The sequence below is a fragment of the Eublepharis macularius genome, chromosome 7, assembly GCF_028583425.1.
Source record: "Eublepharis macularius isolate TG4126 chromosome 7, MPM_Emac_v1.0, whole genome shotgun sequence".
NCBI lineage: Eukaryota > Metazoa > Chordata > Lepidosauria > Squamata > Eublepharidae > Eublepharis > Eublepharis macularius.
Genome location: NC_072796.1, coordinates 35,583,817 through 35,604,110, shown reverse-complemented (window position 1 = coordinate 35,604,110; position 20,294 = coordinate 35,583,817). Strand labels below are relative to the sequence as shown.

The window sequence follows — 20,294 nt, the reverse complement described above, 5'->3', positions numbered from 1 at the left end:
GGAATGGAATCCTTGGCACTCAAGATACTGATACTGCCCTAGCCTTATATAATAACTTGGTTAGATCCTTGAAGCCTTTCTTGGTCGAGAATATAAAAATATTACATGATAGGCAACAAACTTATAAAACATGGTTTGACACCAAATGCCCAAATAAGAAAAAGGAGCTTAGGCGCACTCTTAGGATGCATAAACAGGCTCCAAATAACTGTTCACCAACTTTTTTTTGAACTTTGGAATAATTATAAACAACTTCTTACGAAGAAAAAGCTTGCTTCGCAGAAAGAATCATAACAGGAACTTTCAGTGGCATCGGCTCAGAAGGATATGTCAAAGTTTTGGAGTTTTCTTGCAAATTTGGATGGAAGAGATCTTTGCCATTTAGACTCTTACATGTCTAAGGATAGCTGAGGAGAACACTTTTTCCAGTTATTCTGTGATCCTGAACAAAGGACTGATATAATTGAAACCACCGTAACAAACCCATCAAGCTTATCACCTCTTTGGCTTCCTGTGACTTCTTGTGAAATAAAGTCCTTAATATCTGTAATTAAGACTAATAAGGCTCCTGGGGAAAATGTTATCCCCCCTGATATTCTTAGAACCTTTCAAGACTGGTGGGCACTAGGGATGTGCGTTTCGGCTTTCTGAATGCCGAAAGAAAGCCGAAACAAAAGTGTTTCGGCTTCTTTCGGGTTAGCCGAATCGTTTCAGAGAAAGCCGAAACGTTTCAGCTTAGCCGAAAGAAAAAAGGCCGAAACGTTTCGGCTTTTCGGCTTTCTTTCGGCTTTTCAATGGGAAAATGCCTCCGTCTTCCCGGACATCTGGGGGAGGCATTTTCCCACTGAATCAGCCCAAAATTGGTGGGGACCTTTCTCTAACCCCTCTCTAAACTCCCCCCAAGTTTCAGACCGATTGGACTTCGGGGGGCCATGTTATGGCCCCCCAAAGCAGGTCCCCCTATCCTCCCATAAGAAAGCGAAGGAGCAGCATATTGTTAGCATGCTGCTGCTCATTTTCTTCATTATTTCCTATGGGGAAAAAATGAAGAAGCAGGCTTCCTTTGCCAGGGGTGGCATTTTGCATGCAAAATGCCCCCTTACCCTCAGGGGCCCTTCTCCCACCCTTCCTCCCACCCCCCACCAAGGCTCAGACTGCTCCCACTTGGGGGGGGGCATTTCATGGCCTCCCCAAGTAGGTGCTCTTTTCTCTACCACTGACAGCTGGGGGAGGCTTGTCTTGCCAGGGGTGGCATTTTGCATGCAAAATGCCCCCCAGCCCTCTGGGGCCCTTCTCCCACCCTTCCTCCCACCCCCCACCAAGGCGCAGACTGCTCCCACTTGGGGGGGGGCATTTCATGGCCTCCCCAAGTAGGTGCTCTTTTCTCTACCACTGACAGCTGGGGGAGGCTTGTCTTGCCAGGGGTGGCATTTTGCATGCAAAATGCCCCCCAACCCTCTGGGGCCCTTCTCCCACCCTTCCTCCCACCTACAGAGATGGCTGGCCAGCCAGCTCCATTGTTCCCTATGATGGGAACCAACTGCACAACAAAGAATAAAACACGAACAACACAAAATAAAGTTTTTTAAAAATTATTTTCTCCCTTTCAAAGTACAAGTAGGCAAAGCATTATGACACATTACACCAGCAGTCCCCCACACAGAAAAATTAACACAACTCACTTAACATCAGAGAATCACAAAACACGATTCCTGTCAAAAAGGTGGGAGAAGGGCCCGAGGGCTGGGGGGCATTTTGCATGCAAAATGCCACCCCTGGCAAGACAAGCCTCCCCCAGCTGTCAGTGGTAGAGAAAAGAGCACCTACTTGGGGAGGCCATGAAATGCCCCCCCCAAGTGGGAGCAGTCTGAGCCTTGGTGGGGGGTGGGAGGAAGGGTGGGAGAAGGGCCCCTGAGGGTTGGGGGGCATTTTGCATGCAAAATGCCACCCCTGGCAAGACAAGCCTCCCCCAGCTGTCAGTGGTAGAGATTAGAGCACCTACTTGGGGAGGCCATGAAATGCCCCCCCCCAAGTGGGAGCAGGCTGAGCCTTGGTGGGGGGTGGGAGGAAGGGTGGGAGAAGGGCCCCTGAGGGTAAGGGGGCATTTTGCATGCCAAATACCACCCCTGGCAAAGGAAGCCTGCTTCTTCATTTTTTCCCCATAGGAAATAATGAAGAAGATGAGCAGCAGCATGCTAACAATATGCTGCTCCTTCGCTTTCTTATGGGAGGATAGGGGGACCTGCTTTGGGGGGCCATAACATGGCCCCCCCAAAGTCCAATCGGTCTGAAACTTGGGGGGGGTTAGAGAGGGGTTAGAGGAAGGTCCCCACCAATTTTGGGCTGATTCGGTGGGAAAATGCCTCCCCCAGACGTCCGGGAAGACGGAGGCATTTTCCCATTGAAAAAGCCGAAAGCCGAAAGCCGAAAGAAAGCCGAAAGCCGAAACGGCTGGCCGTTTCGGCTTTTGGCTTATTCGAAAGAGATTCTTCTTTCGGCTTTCGGCTTTAGCCGAAATTTTTTGGCTTGCACACCCCTAGTGGGCACTAGTTCTAGCCAATTTATTCATTCATATAGATAGAACTGGTAAGTTCCCCCACGAGTGGTCTTCTTCCATCATTGTAACTATCTACAAGAAAGGGAAACAAAAAGATCCACCCAATTACAGACCAATAAGTCTATTGGATGTCATAGGTAAATTTTATGCAAGGTATCTCTTATTGAAGTTAGAAGAGTGGGTATTTGAAAAAAAAATTGCTGGTCCCAGAACAAACTGGATTTAGGTCATTCAACTTTAGGCCACTGCTTCTTATTACAGCATTTTATTAATAAATATGTGAATGGGTTATCTAGGCAATTGTATGTCGCTTTTGACTCTATCCCAAGGCAGCACCTATGAGATAAATTAAGTCAATTGAATATTGATAGTAGGCTGTTGGATAAAGTTAAAGCTCTTTATACTAATACCACTCTTAAGGTTAGACTAGGTATTTATGATCAATTGTCCAACCCAGTTGTAACTTCAAAAGTTGTATGCCAAGGTTGTATTTTGATTCCTTTGCTTTTCAACCTGTATATAAACGATATGGCTGAATATTTGTCAGGAGCACAATTTTTTCCAGTTAGGCTTGACAGCCATCTCAATACTTCTTTACACTTGTATTACTTATATCCCCATACATAAGTTGGTGTTAAGAGACTTTTAAAACAGTTTAGTTTTTATTGTAAAAATAATTTAATAAATGTTGTAAAAATAATGTAATAAGTGTTAATTATGATAAAATAAAGATTATAGTTTTCAGTAAAAGGAACCACCCTCATAAGTGGACAATGGGTAAGAATTCATTAGAACAAGTGGCCGCTTTTAAATATCTTGGGGTAGTCTTTCATAATTCTGGTTTCTGGTCAGCACATATTGAACATGCAAAACAGAATTTTGAAAAGGTTGTGTTTGGCATTCTTAGATTTTACAGAACAAGGGGAGGCTGTTTGATGCCCCCCAATACTAGAAATCTGTAGAACAAAGGTATTGCCACAGATTTTATATGGAGCCCCAACTTGGGTGTTTGGAAATTTACGACCATTAAAAGTTATTCAATGGACTAATTAGAATGAGGGCTTATAGACATTACTTATTGGTTGATTTCCTATTGGGTGTCTTTTTCTCATTGGTTGGTTTCCTATTAAGTTACACTCTCCTACATATTTTTATGTAAATGTTAACAGTTATACATAAAACTACTAACAAAAAGTTTTTTGTTGTAGTTTATGTATAACTGTTACATTTACATAAAATGTGTAGGATAGTGTTAACTTAATAGGAAACCAACCAATGAGAAAAAGATACCCAGCAGGAAATCAACAAATGAGAAAGGACACCTATAGTTCAATGTATGTATGCTCTATAAAAACTAGGTACTGAGCCACTGATTCTTTTGAGTTCCAAGAAGCAAATGAAAGGCTGGAACTCCATTTATTGCACATGTTATTAGTAGTTCCTAACTCAACACCAGTAGTTTGATCTGAGCTGGCTTTCCTTTCAATACTGTCCTCAGTCCATAAAGCTGCTATTAACTTTCAGCTAAAAATTCTCTTTGGTCCAAGATGAGGATTCTTAACTTCGGCTTACGAGGAAGTGAAAGTTAACTCATGGCGAAGTCATATGCTAAATTTAGGAGCCAAATGTGGATTTTCAGAAGGAGGCTTGACTTTTTTGCAGCAAAACAATTAATAAAACAAGGTGTTCAGGAGGATGTACATTACTGGGTACTCTGAGAACAGCTTCTCTCTATAAGCAGCTTGCATTCTCCCTTTTAATCCTTCCATCTTATTTTACTGATCTATTAAATTTTGAGCATAGGAAAGCATTCACCAAAGCATGTTTAGATATTTTACAACTGGGACCCCACGGAGCAAATATGTTTTCTCCTGTGTCCAGAAAACTATTGACGACCTAGCCCATGTGGTTTTCCGGTGTCCAAGATTTGTAGTAGAACATGAAACATTGCAGTGAAACAACTGTACCCAAGTACCAAGGTGAGGTTAAAAGGTCACTACAGAAGAATTTTCAAATTTAGAATAGGTTTTCAATTAGGGGTGATGCTTTCAAGGGGCTCTTAAAGTCTGGATTCCAGAGCCAATAAGAACAAGTCTTGGTCAAGTGTCAGCGGATGATTGGATAGAACTTTGGGAAAAGGATACAGAACTGACTACTAAGAGAGGCACTTGAAAGAGAGGCAGCAGAGAAGAAGCTAGAAGGCAGAAGATCTTTAGGAAGAACGTGGCCAGCTGAGGCCTTCCAAGAGCTGAGAGAGAAGCTGAAGGCGAGGAAGATTCGCCATTGAGGAGAAGACAAAAAGAGCACAGACAGCATAGGAAGAGGCTACAAGATGTATGGCTGAGTCTGTCTGATGAGATGGGAAAGGTGCCTCAGCAGGACCAGGGGGAAGACTGTGAAGCAGTCTGAGGCAGTCCTCTACTAGCATCAACAGGATGCTCCAGGCCAATCAGTACTTCTCCATCAGTAAACCTATGAGGAACTTGCTGGGATGGAGAAATAAGGAAATTATAAACACACAGCCACAAGCAAAAGTAGGGGAACTAACGTCAAAAAAGAATAACAGGATTGTTAAAAGCAGGGTTTTTTATGTGGTTGAAACTGGTTGAAAGTGCTTTCCCCCCAGGTTTTGTAAATAAAATGTATTTATAATCTATCATGTATTTGCAACAACTACCACGCCAGGTAGTTTGCTGTTAAGCGCAACAGGAAAACCTGATCTGACAGATATTCCAGTAAGACACGTTGCATGCTAACTTAGATAACACCTTAGATATACAATGAGAAATAGATACATTAAGTTCTGAGCATATACATTTCTGAATAGATACTCTGTTCTATAGCAAGACTGCAGTGCTGATTGTAGTTCTGTAAATCATTTACTACTACTAAGCATCCGGCATACATCCTGTTTAATTCAAACAACGTTAGTGATAACATACTGTCAAGGAAGTGTAACTGTTAAGTATACCATACAATTTGCAAAAGCCACACTATAAGTGACATAGGCAAGTCTGTCAATACATATTACACAGTATTTTTAAAAGAAAAAGTTCCTCCAGGTATAAGATTTCAATTTGAGATTACATTAAACTGGCTGAGCTGTCATTTTTGTACGACATATACCTAATCTCTCTTAATGAAGGCAATATTACAAGGTGACTCTAAAAAGCTACAGCAAAAGACTCAAACTACCCTAACTTGCATCACTGCTGAGTTGTAGGGAAGAAACTCTGTGAACACAGTAGACACCATTTCGGACATCATAGCTGGTAGACTACAGCCAAACTTTTAAAAATATAACTATCACCTATGTAAATATATGTTGTTACATTTTATAATATCCCCATCCTGTTCACAACATTCTGTGAAATCATGTGGAGAGAAAAAAGGTGTTCTTTTTCATCTTTGGCACCAGCCAAGTAATACTGAAATGACAACAAAAAGAATGCCCCTTGCACAACTCTTCCTATTCCCGGCATACTCATGGCTTAATATGAATTAGGGTTCGTTACAGGAGTTTATTGTATCAGATCCTGTTATTACAATGCAAAGGCTTGGTCTGGCATATGTGAATTAGCAATAAGAGAGCCTGAGAATATGTGAAATTTTTTGTCTTTTCTTTTTCTTTCTGAATGAACATAGCCCAATCCCACACTCCCAACTTGGGAGACTCAGCATGCTACGGGATAGCAGATGCTTCTTCATGAATGACATGATAGTGATTAGAAAGACAGCTATAATCCACAACTTGAGTCCGGACCAACCATCGAAAACTGATGAGGATGGTCAGCCCCTGAAGGAAGACAGATAAAATGGTTTCCTGTCAGTTCTTAAAGAATTTCCTGCTGACATGGCTGGCAGTTGTACAGTGGGCCTTGGAACTGGGACTCCCAAAATGCTATTGACATGATTTCTCCTGAGTGCCCTCTCCCACACTCTACCATTTGGTCCCACAGGTTATAGCTGATAAAGTCCAAGGGATGATGATTAGAGAAATAGTGGAGGGAAAACTTGAACCAATAGGAAAACCTGATCTGTGGTGGCAATGACAGCAAAGAACCATCAATTCTCTGCCACCACTGTGTCTATGAATAACTGTCTAACTATTCTGTTTAGGATGGTCAGAGGTCTCTTACAGTAGATCCTTGCAATTCGCAGATTTATGACTCACAGTTTCACTTATTCATAGTCCAGGATATGGTTACACGACCTAGTCTCTAGCACATTTTTACTCCCAGACCCTGCTTCCCAGTAGTAAGTGATCACAGGAACAGATCCCTCGCCATTTAGTCTAGTGGGTCTAGTGAAAACATAAGGCATCACAATAAAATTTTTAGGCGCCATGGTGCATAGGATTCATTAAGGCCTGCTTTACCCAGCATAAATATGAATCATTATAGGCCCCTCTGGACATTCTGGATACCAATAACCAGAATGTAGTTCATTCCTTCTGAGATATCCTTCTGAGCTACATAGCAGGCCTGTGTGACTCTGTTCTTTGTTGGCTCCATTCATTCCTGAATGGTAGATAGCACGAAGTAGTGCTTCATGAGCGCTTCAGCCCCATAGTCCTTAATATAGGTCTTTTCCGTTCACAGCTTTTTCATCAGTTCTGGCCCACACTGCATTGATTTCTCTCCAGAGTTCCGTGTGCATGGTCAAAATACCTTGATTTAGTCTCTAAACTGCTTCCCAGACATTTTTGCATTCCACATGGAGAAAGGCTGCATCTGCCACTGAACTGATCTTTCCCCGCTTTTTCTGCTGCTTCTCCCTGTGCACATACCCCAATTTCTTCCCCAGTAAAGACAACTGGGACTTTTTTTGAAGTACAAAATGCTTTCTTCAGTGTGAGGCCTGGCCGTGGTTCTACCTTTTGCTCTCCCCTTTATTACCCTGTATCCTGCTTTGTTGAACAGCAAACAGTCTAGTTTTTCCTTTTTTTAAAAAAAGTTAAATAGCAACATTGCAACATTGGTGCCTTAAAAGAAAAAAAAACCTTGCAACTGCCTGAGGACGAAAAGGCTGCAGTATAGCTAACACAAATACTCTGTAGAGACCCTTGAATCCCACTTGATATTTTAATGTTTTCACCAGTGCTTCCTGTACTTTTTAGTCCATTTTTGGTGGGTTTTTGAAAAAAAAATTAAACAACAATGTTGCAATTTTAGTACCATTAAAAAGACTTTAAAAGGCCCTTGTAAGTTTCCTCAGCCCATCAACCGAGGAACCTGACTACTCCTCAGCCCATCAACTGAGGAAACAGATGTGTCCTCAACGCCTGCCGCAGAAACAGGGCATTTTTCTAGTGCAGAAGTTAAAAAAATGACACCACTTCGGTTCATCTCCCTCAAAGTGTAGAATTAAAGAATCAAAGTAGTACGGGGCCAGGACCAATGAATAAAGTGGATCCAATCTTCTTTAACCACTACATGAAGTCACTGGGAGAAATCATCTAAGAGATCACCTAAAAACAGGAGTAAGTGGTCATCAATATGCTAATGATATACAACTTTCTCTCTCCTTTCTATCAAATTCCAGGAAAGCTGTAGAAGTGTTAAACCAACATCTAAAACTTATCCAAACCAGACCAAAGTGCTTTATGCGGGGGACACAAGTTGATCCAGAAAGCAGAAGTTGGCCAGATTAGGTACTCAGCTTGGGGGCACTTTTGGATGCTACACTAGGAAAAATGTCAAAAAAGCTTTCACCAGTTAAGCTGTCATGTCTACAGAAAAGCAACCATGCCACAGTTACTTGTGACTTAGTAACATCAAACATTGGCTGATGTAATGTGCTCCATGTGGCATTGCCCTTGAAGATAGTTTGGAAATTACAGCTGGTCCAAAATGAGCCTTGAACATGAGCGTAAGTTGTGGTAAAAAGGTTACAGTTGAACTTCGAAAGCTGAGGTACCTGTTGGGGAAAAAAGGAATCAAATCTCCGCTCAATATTTGTTTGGTTAGCTAAGGCTCAGAGCTAAACTACACAAGACGAATTACACAAGGACACTCAAGTGAAGGGAGACGCAATGTTAGCTGGGAAGCATAGTTTGAATTTCACCACTCTCTAAAGGGCTGGCTAGATCGCTCCTCAGAGGGTTTGTTAATTTCACCTCTCTAATGTCACCTTTTTGCCTCCCCAAAGGCTCGGTCAATTATTAACAAATCCTCTGAGAAAGGATCTTTGCAGGCTCCGTAGAGAGATTAAATTCAAACTATGCTTCTCGGCTAACATTGTGTCTTCCTTCCTTCCTTGAGCGTCCCCATGTAATTCATCTCCTGTGGTTTAGCTCTCAGTTCAATGTGTTATCTTGCAGTGTGTGGGGGGGAGAGTAAAACCTCTAGGAAGCGTAGTTGAGAGCCAATTATATACTCCGCACTGATAATTCCACACTAAATCTTTACTAAGTTGCACTTTCTGTAAAAGCATTCTTATTGCTGCCAAACGGATATAGTTGAAAGACAGTACAGAAATAGCCTTAAAATTCAGAAAAAGAAATTCCAAGGCAAAGAATGTGGCTTCCGGGAATCCCTGTAACTCTCCTTTCAGAAATCCATACTATAACTAAAGAAAACTCTTAACTATGTAGCCTTAAAATAACAAGAATGCTATCCTACTACAGATCTAGGAAGCCTAATGCAACACATCTAAGAGCTGTTTCACATACTCCTACATTGACCAAACACTTCTAGGCAGCCTGTACCTAGGTCATCAGGGCTGACTCTGTAATGAGGTGATCACATTAGGCAACAGAATTCTGGGATTAGCAGCCTACTGTCCCATCCAGCTGCCCACCCTCTCACTACTGCCGTTGGCCAGAAGAGATAATCCTCCTTCCTTCTTTTCACTTCCAAGCCCATTTTAAGAGCACTATGCAAGCTGAGCATGCCAATTCCCAAATTCACGTATGTTTCCTTCCTCACACAATTGTTCAACCACCATTTCTGTTTGACAGTTACCAGGGCAACTGATAGCCAAATTCTTAGGACAGGAAGCAATCTCAGGAGACTTCAGGAAGCTCTACAGAGCATACATCCCTCTATAGAAAGAACTGGCAGGGAATAGATTAGGGCTCTCTCATCTGGCATGTGCAAGGGGGACAGCAGCAGCTGTGACAAAACTCTCTGAATCACTATTGCCAAACATATTGCATAGCAGCCTGCCCTAGGCAACTTTTTGTTGTTGAGTGTACACACTACTCTAGGAATTAGGCTGGTATTCAGTACCTGCAGCGAAAGTATCGGTCTTGGACTACCACTCCCTATCAGTAGGCAATACTATGCTAGACTGAATGACCACGCAACCTACACTGCAACTCAAAACATTTTATTTTTAAAAGTCCCACTGTGCTCAGCCCCTGGTAAGCATGCACAAGGCTGCAACCTTAATTCCATCTAGGGGCACATGTGAAGCAGCTTCACATTCTAGGACTACACACATACTGATACCCTAAGCTAGTTACTTCCTGGTGCACACTTCTTTCCCCCAACTTCTGCTTAGCTAAAACAAACAAGAAAATGTTACCAGGGTATTTTTCACAGCACACTGCAGGTGAGACTTACCTGGCCAGTGATGCCAGTGATGAGAGCCACTTTCCTAAGACTCATGTCTCCACAGTCCCCTGAGTCCAGTTCACAGTTCGAGCAGGTGTCTTCCTGCTGCTGCTGCTGCTGCGGATGTGCCATGGACTTGGGCCAGGGGAGGGGCAGCAGGAGCGGCTGCAGTGGCACCGAGAAAGGGAAAGAAAGGCGGCCAGTGGCTGAGCCGCGCTAGGAAGAGGGTGTGTCTCTGGAGGTGCGCTGGCAGGTAACGAGGGGAGGGAGGCCAAGTCTGCAAAGACGTTTGAGGGCCACTGGAGGGATGGGAGAGTGTCGGCTGTAGGAACAAGGAGGGGAGGCATAAACTGAACGGGGACTGGTCTGACCGGTCTTGAGAAGAGGCTGTTGTTGCTATGGGCGCTGTGCTTCTCCGTGCCCCGTTTTTCTTCCTCCCCTTCACACCTCAGTGCCCCCCTGTAAAGGTACGCGTGTTCCAGGCGCTGAACTAACTTCCCCCCACCCCACTTTCTCTGTCGAGGGCGCGCACAACTCAAGGCAGAGCTTCAGAAATAGCCTTCAAGGCTGGCGCTCAAACACTTGGTCCCGTCCCTAATAATGGTCTCAGCAGCTCCCACACACAAGCTGAAGGGGTGAATAAAACCGAGAAGCCCTGATGGATAGCCCTGCGCTTCCTCCGTCCCTTGAAAATCAGCGGCAATGACTTCCCCCAGCCAATCAGGTGAGGCGTCACTTTCCTTCAGTCTCGCTTTGCCCCGCTCCCCGCTAGATTAAAGCAGCAGGCAGCCCCGCCCCTTTCGCTCTGAGAAAGCGTGCGGCAAAGACATCACTGATTGCGTGACGTGGCGAATGGGGAAGGAGCCGGTCCGGGTCTCTCAAACCGGCTTACTAACGGACATCGCTTCCTGGTTGGGGGAAGGCATAAAGAGGAGGGCAGGAGCATGCGCGTTATGAGGGGCAGCTGGCTTGCTCCGCGCGTGCGCGGGAGAAGCTTTGCCTCCGAGCTAAGGATGAAACGTGGCCCTCAGTAGCTGGAGGATATTGCTGGGGATGGTTTCATGGCAGGTGGATGATCTTGAGTGGTCATTCCTAAAATGTGGGCAGGCTGTAGGTGAAGGAGGCTACCTTTAAACACTTTAGAAAACTCCTTATGGTTGAAAGTCAGTGCGACAAGGCAGAGGTGAGGAGGTGAAAACTTTCTCCTTGCTGTGCTAGTGTTGCATTTGCATGGATGTTGGGGAGGGGGGCTTGCTTTAGTCCGAAGGAGCATTCAGAATTAGAATGTCTGAGCCGAACTACCTGCTCCTTTACGTGTGTAACTCTGACCCAAGTGGAAGACAGGTGGTGGTTTTGGAAAGGGGTTCTTTCAGGGGAGAAGTTGCCAGTTAATGGAAGGGGGGAATCTTTAACAGGGTGTTTACAGAAAGCAACAATGAAACTTTTTAGAATCTGGAAATAAACACTTCATCACTTGCTAATGTCTGCCAGTCTTACGACCTGTTAGCCTAAAGTTTGGCCTTAAGAATGCTTTAAGATGATTGTCATTACATTGCTTAAAAGTTTCATAAACCATACCCCCCACTCTTATGGGTAGTTTTTGTTTGACATGCTACTGCATTGGGCTCAGTGCTCTTTGACAAATACCCGTCAGCTATTTAAATCCCATTACATACACCTTCATAGACGTGTGTATATGTAACATGTGCTGTATATCATAATAAATGAAAAGTTTGCTTGACCATGTAGAGGAGTACTGGGAAATACCAAATTCTTGATGAAATAGATGTCAAGTGACAATGACATATTTGGAGGTGGAAAGCAAAACGATATGTAGGTTCAGAATTGATGGTGAGCTGTTGCCTGCCAATGGTAATCTTTGCCTGGTTGCCTGACAGCTGGAATTCTACAGAATTCAGAACAACATTCCTTAAGCAAGCTCCAAAACTGTCATTTATATAAGTACTTACATAATTACAATGTACCCCCTTCTGCAGCATATTTAAAGACTTCACATGCCCTTTGGCATCATCCCCACAGCACTTTGTCAGGCAAGTCCCCCATTGCACGTGACTGACTGAATGTCTGGTCTTCTGTCTGGTCTTATTTGACTTATGTCAAATGTCTTGTGATGTTACATCCTAAATCTAATCTACATAGCAGGGTTGTTGTGAGGATAAAATATAGGAAAGAATTACGGAAGTTGCTTTGGGTCTCTGGGGTGGGGGGAGTGGGATATAAATTAAACAATAAATGTTTCATATATTAATGAAAATACTGTTTTTAATTTTCACCAAGTTGTCACTTCTTTGTCAAAACTTGTCATTTCAGGATTAATAGTAGCAGCTAGGAGAGTTTGAATTACCAGTAGTATATAAAGGTTTCTGATTAGAATTCCTAGTATTTGTAATAACTGTGCTTATATACCACTCTTCTAGACAGATTAGTGCCTCACCCGGAGCAGTGAACAAGTTAGTGTTATTATTATCCCCACAATGCAGCTGGGGAGCTGGGGCTGAGAGGAGTGACTTACCCAAGGTCACTGAGCTCATGGCAGTAGTGGGATATAGTTTTCAAGTAACTGGCCCCAAACCTCAAATATTTTAAGGACTTTTTAGTAATCTCAGGTTATTTTACCAGCCTTTCTCTATGCAGCTTACACAAATATAGAATCATATAATAAAATCATTAAAATAGTCAAAGACCAGGGCCCTATTATTCATAAGGCTGACTAGACTGAAGCCTAGGAGGCCCAGCAGGGACTAGGGGCCCATCAATTTTTTTTGCTGAGGCACACCCCCACATAAATTGCAATTAATTGATTCTCTTATATAACCTCTATTAATAAGATAATTAGCTTCTTATTACTGAAGTGAAACAAATTGTCTCTTATATTAAAGCAATCATCCATAAATTATATATTTTTAATAAATAATCATTTTATTCACTTCAAAATATTACAGTATTGAATGATTATACCCCCCCAAAATGTGCTTTCCTGGAGTGTTCTGCTTGTGCAATAAAAATATTTAAAAATTGTGAATAGAATTCTTTAGGAGACCCTCAAAATGGATATAGGACCATGTACTGCAGTCTAGTACCCTACTGTACAAGGGCTGTGAGCTGTAGTGGGGTGAAATACTGAAGTGCTGGAGGGGGCTTGAAATACTTGAAAGCCTAGGGGCCCAGCCATGGGTTAATACGGCCCTGTCAAAGACTAAAACTTTACAGTGACAAAAACTGTCCTTGCCCTCCACACAGATCTATCTATCAATGAAAAGCCATACTAAACTATTCCACCGTACACAATTTCCTAAAGTTTAACAGAGTGGGTACAACCATTTCACAATGTGGGCGCTGATGCAGAAGACATACCTGAACAGGTAAAAGCTTCTTGAACCTACCTACAAGCAAACTTTGGTCAGAGGAACACAATTATCAATGAGAACATTCTGGGAAGGGTGATACTATAAGAATATCAGACCTAGGCCATGAAGTGCCTTAATGCTAAGAACCAGCACCATGAATTCAAATGATCAGGAGATGGATAGGAAGGGGGGGGGTGAGTGTGTAACTCCAGTAGGGTGGAATTAGGGCTGCCACCTCTGGATTAGGAAATTCCTAGAGGTTTGGGGGTGGAGTCTGGGAAGGGGTGGGAGCTCAGTAAGAATGTGACGCCACAGAGTTTGCCCTCTAAAGCTGCCATTTCCTCCAGGAGAACTATGATATCTACAGTATGGAGATCAGTTGTAATTCTGGGAGAACTCCAGTCCCCTTGGCAACCCTAGGTAGAATGGCTTATGAACATGAGGATCCAGGGTAGGGATAGTAAGTGATAAGGATCAAAACAATTCATATTTTCTTCTGAACTTCTTAAAAAGTTGATCACTTTGAAGCACAGTCTAGCTATATTTTAAGCCACCTTGAGCTCCTTTTTGGTAGAAATGCAGCTGATAAATATTTTAATAATAATAATAATATTTGTTGCAAGACTGCAGTTGAATAGTGCATGATGAAAACGATTAAAATAATGGGGGAAACAATTTAACCTGAAAAACTGCTTTCTCCCATAAAGCATATTGTAACATCTATTAGCCCCACATATAAAATCCCATCTTTTCCCCATTCTACCCTTAAGTGACATCTACTGTGCATGTGTACATGCTTTCAAGTCACAACCAATTTATGGTGACCCCAACTAGGGACTTTCAAGGCAAATGAGAAGCAGAGGTGGTTTCCCATTACTTTTCTCTACAGAGTCTTCCTTGGTGGTCCCCCCCATTCAATTACCAATCCTGCTTAGCTTCCGCAATCTGATGAGATCTGGGACATCTTCTGTATGTTTCATAAAATCCAGAATTTTTTTTGCTACTAATACATTGGTTCTTTTCAGTTCTCTGGCTCAAAGCTAATTTTCAGATATCTCAAATTACTTATACAAGAGGTAAATTACTGTTTTGAATCTAAGCCGAAGTATTCCGTTAGAGTTCCAAGGAATGCCTATGGTTTAGTCTAGACATATTCAAGATGCCTTTCCACCTCCCTCAGTGATAATTAGTAATTGGCAAGATTGTATCAGACTTCCTGTGCAAACCTTCTGAACTTGGCCACTTCTGAAAAGGAGGCCTTCTAAAATAAATCCGTTATGTTTCATTGTTTTAATGTATCTGATAACAGCTAGATATAGATGCTTCCTTTTGATGGATTATCTTCTACATTTTCTTCATACATTATTTTGACTTGTGTTTAATTTTTAGTTTCCTACATAAGTGCAGTTGAGTTAAACTTAGTTTCTTGGCTTTGTATAGCCAAGAACACTAAAAACAAAACTGGTAATAGGAAGTGGGTGAGGTACATGAATAAAACCTGAGAAAGCTACATTTATTAACCAGCGTATAAAAATACCTTCCACAGTTTTATTCATTTCAAGCAAAATGTTTTTTAATCAGAATGAGTTCTTTTGCCACCATTCCTTACTTTGACAGTTGGAGATTTGCCTTCTCTACTAGGGCAACAATAGACATGAAATATTTGGAGGAAAATTCTCAAGTAGCTTTATCAGAACAAGAAAAATGTAGATAGGCTTAGAATGTATTCTGAGGGCCTCAGTGTGACTTTGCTCCTTTAGTCCTGGCCCCAGACTGGATTTCCCATACGTTTGGAGGCGGTCATGGTGGCTCAGTTGCTTGGATCTGTTCCATTTACTTTGTACATACTGGATTGGATCTAGCCAGCTTTTCTACTAGTGAAAAAGAGAAGAGAGAGCCCCCTGTCCACCAAAAAGGCTGTCATATGGGTCATGGGACCTGCTTGGACAAAAACAATACAGGATGGAGGCTGTTGCAGAGAGGGGAATTAAGTGAGATTGAGTGGGAAAGATAGTTAGATCCAACCTTCACTTGCCTTAGAATGCTTGAATACTGTGATGGACCTGGGCTGCCCAAATAGCTCTAAGCAAAATATTATTATTGCCAAAAAAAACTGATGGGCAAAAATATGGATATGATAGAAATGCTGTTTAGAACTCTTAGTCATAATGGCCTTCTAGTACACATGCATCCAAGGGAGAGATAGAGGAACAAACTTTGTTCAATGACTCCCTGGAATTGCCTCTCTAGTAGGTAGAGCCAGCCATAGGAAGTTGGCTCTTGCTGCTTCTCTTGAAAGAGTTCTTCAGGCAAAAGATGGCCAGATTGGCAGGCATATCTCTGGTTTTGCAGAAGAGGCCCACTTCTATATATAGTGTAGTCTCAACATTCATATTAAACAATTGGAATTTGAGTGTGTCTGAAGCAGTATAGAAACAATGGGATTAATAGACACAACTGATGTAGCATTATTATTTATTGATCACCACACTTTTATTAAGTTTGTACTGCCTTAGAGAAAACCTTGTGATTTCTTTTAAGAATTACTTATTATCCCCCAATGCAAAACAATGAAAGCCCAGTAAGTTATTCTGCCGCACCCCTCTGCTATGCTTAGCTCCAAATAACTGCCCCTTTCTCCAGTTTCCAACTGTCATTGACCAGAACATCAGAAAGAAGACGGCAATCAATCAGCTGAGAATCCCTTCCACAAAGGACATTGTTATATGCATTGTCTTCCGATTCCTCTATGGTGCTTTGGAAGCCAACATTTGGCTGAAAAGCACGATTCTAAAGGAGTGGGAGGATTCTCACATTTCCATCTTACAGCATATCGTTTTCTTGGCAGAAATAAGTGCTAATTTAACACATATTTTCCAGCAATTTTTGTTAGCAGCCAACAAAGTAATGGAGAGAGTGGAAACTGGCAGAACAGGCAATCCAAAAAATGATCCTTCCTGCTTGCCATTACACATAGGCCAATATTTGACTGCCTCCTTTTCCACAAAGGAGAACATTTTATTTCAGGTTGCGTAGTATATAAATGGAACTGTGGTTTATGGCCTTCAGCAGTTCTGCATATGAAAAGAATATAAAGTATGAAGTTAACAGACATGGGCTGAATCCACATTCACCCATTACCCGCTTATAAATCGCTTTTCTTTCGGTTTCCTCCAACCCGCAACTTTTCCTTCTCCGTTCACATTCAGGCTCCCCATCCGGCTTTCTCGCGCGAGCCTCCGGTCACACGTCCGCTCGCCAACCGCTTTTGTGGGCGGTACCTTTTTTCCCTCCCTTTTTTTTTTTATTTTTTTTGAAAACACTTTTCCGTTATTTCGTTTTATCGAAATGAGGAAACATCAACAAAGCGACAAATCACGTGAACATCTCGATAGCCACTGGTTAACTTTTTTGGGCGGGCGATTCGAATGGTCTATAAAAGGGAAGGTTCTCGGCAAAATCTATTTGTGGGTGTGAGCGGATGGTTGGTATGCTTGGTGTCGTTGTGGTTACTGTTGCCGATTCGGTTGTGGGTATGGATCCTATAGTCGCCCTCATCGGACAGCTGATGTTTACGTTGCTGGCTTGCCAGACGCAGCTGCTTCTCGCTTACCGGCGCTATTCAGCCCAACGCCGCAGAGCTGCAGCCAGGATTCTGTTCCAGGATTCAGTCTCCACCGTCGCCTGGACGCGCTCCAGAATTCGGCGCCGGCAGCGCTTCCAACATTGGTTCCTGCTTGCGCAGATGGAGGAGCCACGGCAGCACTGGGTATACCCGAGAAGCACCGACTGGTGGGAGAATATCGTGTTGGTGCACTGGGATGACCGTCGGTGGATGCGCCGCTTCCGGATGTCCAAGAGGACCTTCATCGACTTGGTGGAAGCCCTGCGTCCAAGGCTGCAGCGTCAAAACACCTCCCTTCGCTCTGCAATATCGGTGGAGAGACGAGTCGCGGTTGCAATTTGGTGGCTGGCCAGCGGAACAAGCTACCAGGTGGCGAGCGATCTGTTCGGGATTGGGAAGTCAACGGTAGCCTCCGCGGTGGTCGAGTTCTGCCTCGCGGTCGAGGTGGAACTTCTATCGAAGACTGTCTCCTTCGGAAGTGGGATTGGACAGGTAATTTTTATTTTGAAATATCAAAATTTCGCTATTACAATTTATCGTTTAAAAAAAATTGTGACATTAACGGAACGACCAGTACACAACACTCTGGTGTGTACATCATCCCCCTCTCCCAGTCATTTTAAAGGTAATTTTGAAACCCTCTCAAAATCTACAACGCTATGTGTTTGTTTGAGTGTGAGTGAACATTGCCCACAGACACCTTGAGCATGCAATGGCATTCAACCCTCATAGTGTGTTCTTCCACCACACAAATCCTTTTTTTTTAAGAAAAAGAGGGGCAACAACTGACACACACACACACCCCTCGCCGTGTGATCTGAAGCAGGTAACAAAAAGAATTGTCGTGGAGAGGGATTGCCTTTTTTGCCTCTGTGATATAAACATTTGGTTTACATAGGTGGGGTGGTGTGCAGGAATGCAGTTTGGTATTTCCCCCTACTGTGTGACCCTAATCGTTGCACAGTTGTTGAACACCTTCTCCTAACCCTCCTTTGTCAAACCTCCAAATTTAGGAATACTGTGAAATATGGGGATACAAGTTTACCCCCCCTCCCATCCAATTCTTCACGAATCCTCCTAAAATCTCCATGGTTCTCTATGGGGAGAAACGTCTCCCTTCATGGTGGCTCTGGGTGGCATTGTGAAAGCAAAGTAAACACAACGTGCAAGGCACCTTATCCGACCTGTTATCCCACTCTCCAACAATTTCTAGTTAATTTGTTACCTGGGGGGATGTTTTGGTTTACCCCGAAAAACAGTGCCTCATACACCGCCAAACACCTGTCTCCAGGGTTAGAAAAAATAGAGGCCTCTGTGGCCCGGGGTGGAATTTTGAGTCCAGAATGGACCCAATTGTCATGGGCCCGTCTCACACCCGTTCTCGTTCCCTCTAGCGAGGCACAAGACGATCCCAATTTGGTGGGCCACTTAGTGGCCTCAAAAAGATGCTGATTTTTAAACCACCAACGGTCACCTTTATTGCCAAAGGGTGAGAAGAGAGAGACTTGTGTGGATATGTGGATCATTCAATTTAAATTACACCAAACATAAGAGAACCTCCACCCAACATTTCAGAATGCAAAAAAATCCTAAATTCAATTTACAAAAATAACCCTTTCAGGGTGTTTAAGAACTAGACATCGCTGAGTGATGATGATTATTTGATGCACAGTTTGCCTGATAGCACTATGACTTTTTTTTTCCTTTCTTTTTTCTTTCTCCCAGATAATGGACGGTTTCCGTAGAATGGGTTTCCCGCACTGTGTGGGAGCTATTGATGGAACGCATATCCCGATCTGCGCTCCTGGAGGCCGCCCAGATCAGTACGGCAACCGCAAGAACTATTCCTCGATTCTGCTCCAAGGCACAGTTGATCACCGCGGAAGATTTGTGGACGCCGAGGTGGGGTGGAGTGGGAAGAACCACGATGCCTTCGTGTTCGCCCACTCCGCCTTCTGTGTTGCCATGGATAGTGGCTCACTAATTCCGGGAAACCCTTTCATGGTGGTGGACGGTGTAAGAATACCCCCGGTGGTCATTGCCGATGGAGCCTACCCCATGCGTAGGTGGCTTATGAAGCCCTACGGGAGAACGGCAACCACACAAGCTCAGAAAATGTTTGACACCCGCCTATCGCGAGCCAGGAACGTGGTGGAATGTTGTTTTGGAAGACTGAAGGCCAGGTGGAGGTGTCTGTCACACCGCCTCCAAGTTAGGGAGCACAACGTCATCGCTGTGGTGACAGCATGTGTTGTTTTGCACAACCTCTGTGAAAGCCGGGGACATCCCATCACTGGCCGCGGAGCAGCCCCAGAGACAATACTTGTTTCACATGGAGAGGGACAAGAGTTGACCACCCATCACAGGCATCTTGCCGAAGGAAAGGTGGTTAGGGATGCCCTGGCCAAGTATATGGGCCTAGATTCTACAAGTTGATGTTGCCTCCCTCGGTGCGGCAAGTGATGGACATCGGCTAACCTGCTTCGAAAAGCTGCTAAACCAAGGGGAACATAAATGGTCTCAACCAGCAACTCTAATCTGTGTAAATAAAAAAAAAATTTGGTTAACTGAACTCAAAAGACTATTGATTATTGGGGTGCTGTCAGACAAGCGGTGGATGTGAATTCAAGTCCTGGCACATGCAGACAATACATTCCCACACAGCTGAGTGGTCCCCCGCATACATCGTTCACAGTTTGTCAGGGTATTTTTGGCCAAGTCTGGAATCCGCCCCCCCCCCAAATTTCCAATTTGGACTGCAAGTGCTCCTCCCAAAGATACAACTTAGCCGCATGTTGCAATCAGGGGGGGGGGGGAAGCGCCACTTGATTGGTGACTGCTGCGTTTCACTTTTTGCAGGAAGGCTGTTTAGAATGGTCACTACATGAGTGATGCCACTTACACAAAGAAACACAAATGTGATTCTTACTGTGATTTCATTGTATTGTCTGATGTTGAATATTCCTAAACTTTGGGGATTGCGTTGAAAAAAAAAAGGGAGTCAACATTGGAAACGATTGGCCATCATCTTAGACCCTGATGATTCCATTTGATCCCAGAAAGTTAAGAATTTTAAAACAGACATACATGACTGGGGCGACAACTCCTTAACACACATTTATTTCAAATACAATAGATAAAGACCATTAAGGGGTCACCAGTGCAACGGAATCTGTCAAATGAAT

The 20,294-nt window shown here is 43.4% G+C and overlaps 1 protein-coding gene across 1 annotated transcript in view; it reads right to left on the bottom strand.

The window, feature by feature from the left end:
- GMDS (GDP-mannose 4,6-dehydratase) overlaps positions 1-10,860 on the bottom strand; it is a 440,144-nt gene extending 429,284 nt beyond the window's left edge. The window contains exon 1 of the mRNA XM_054984295.1: positions 10,126-10,860. Coding sequence (XP_054840270.1) covers positions 10,126-10,248 — 123 coding nt within the window. The 5' untranslated portion in view covers positions 10,249-10,860. The remainder of the gene's footprint in view (positions 1-10,125) is intronic.
- Positions 10,861-20,294: the final 9,434 nt, after the last annotated feature.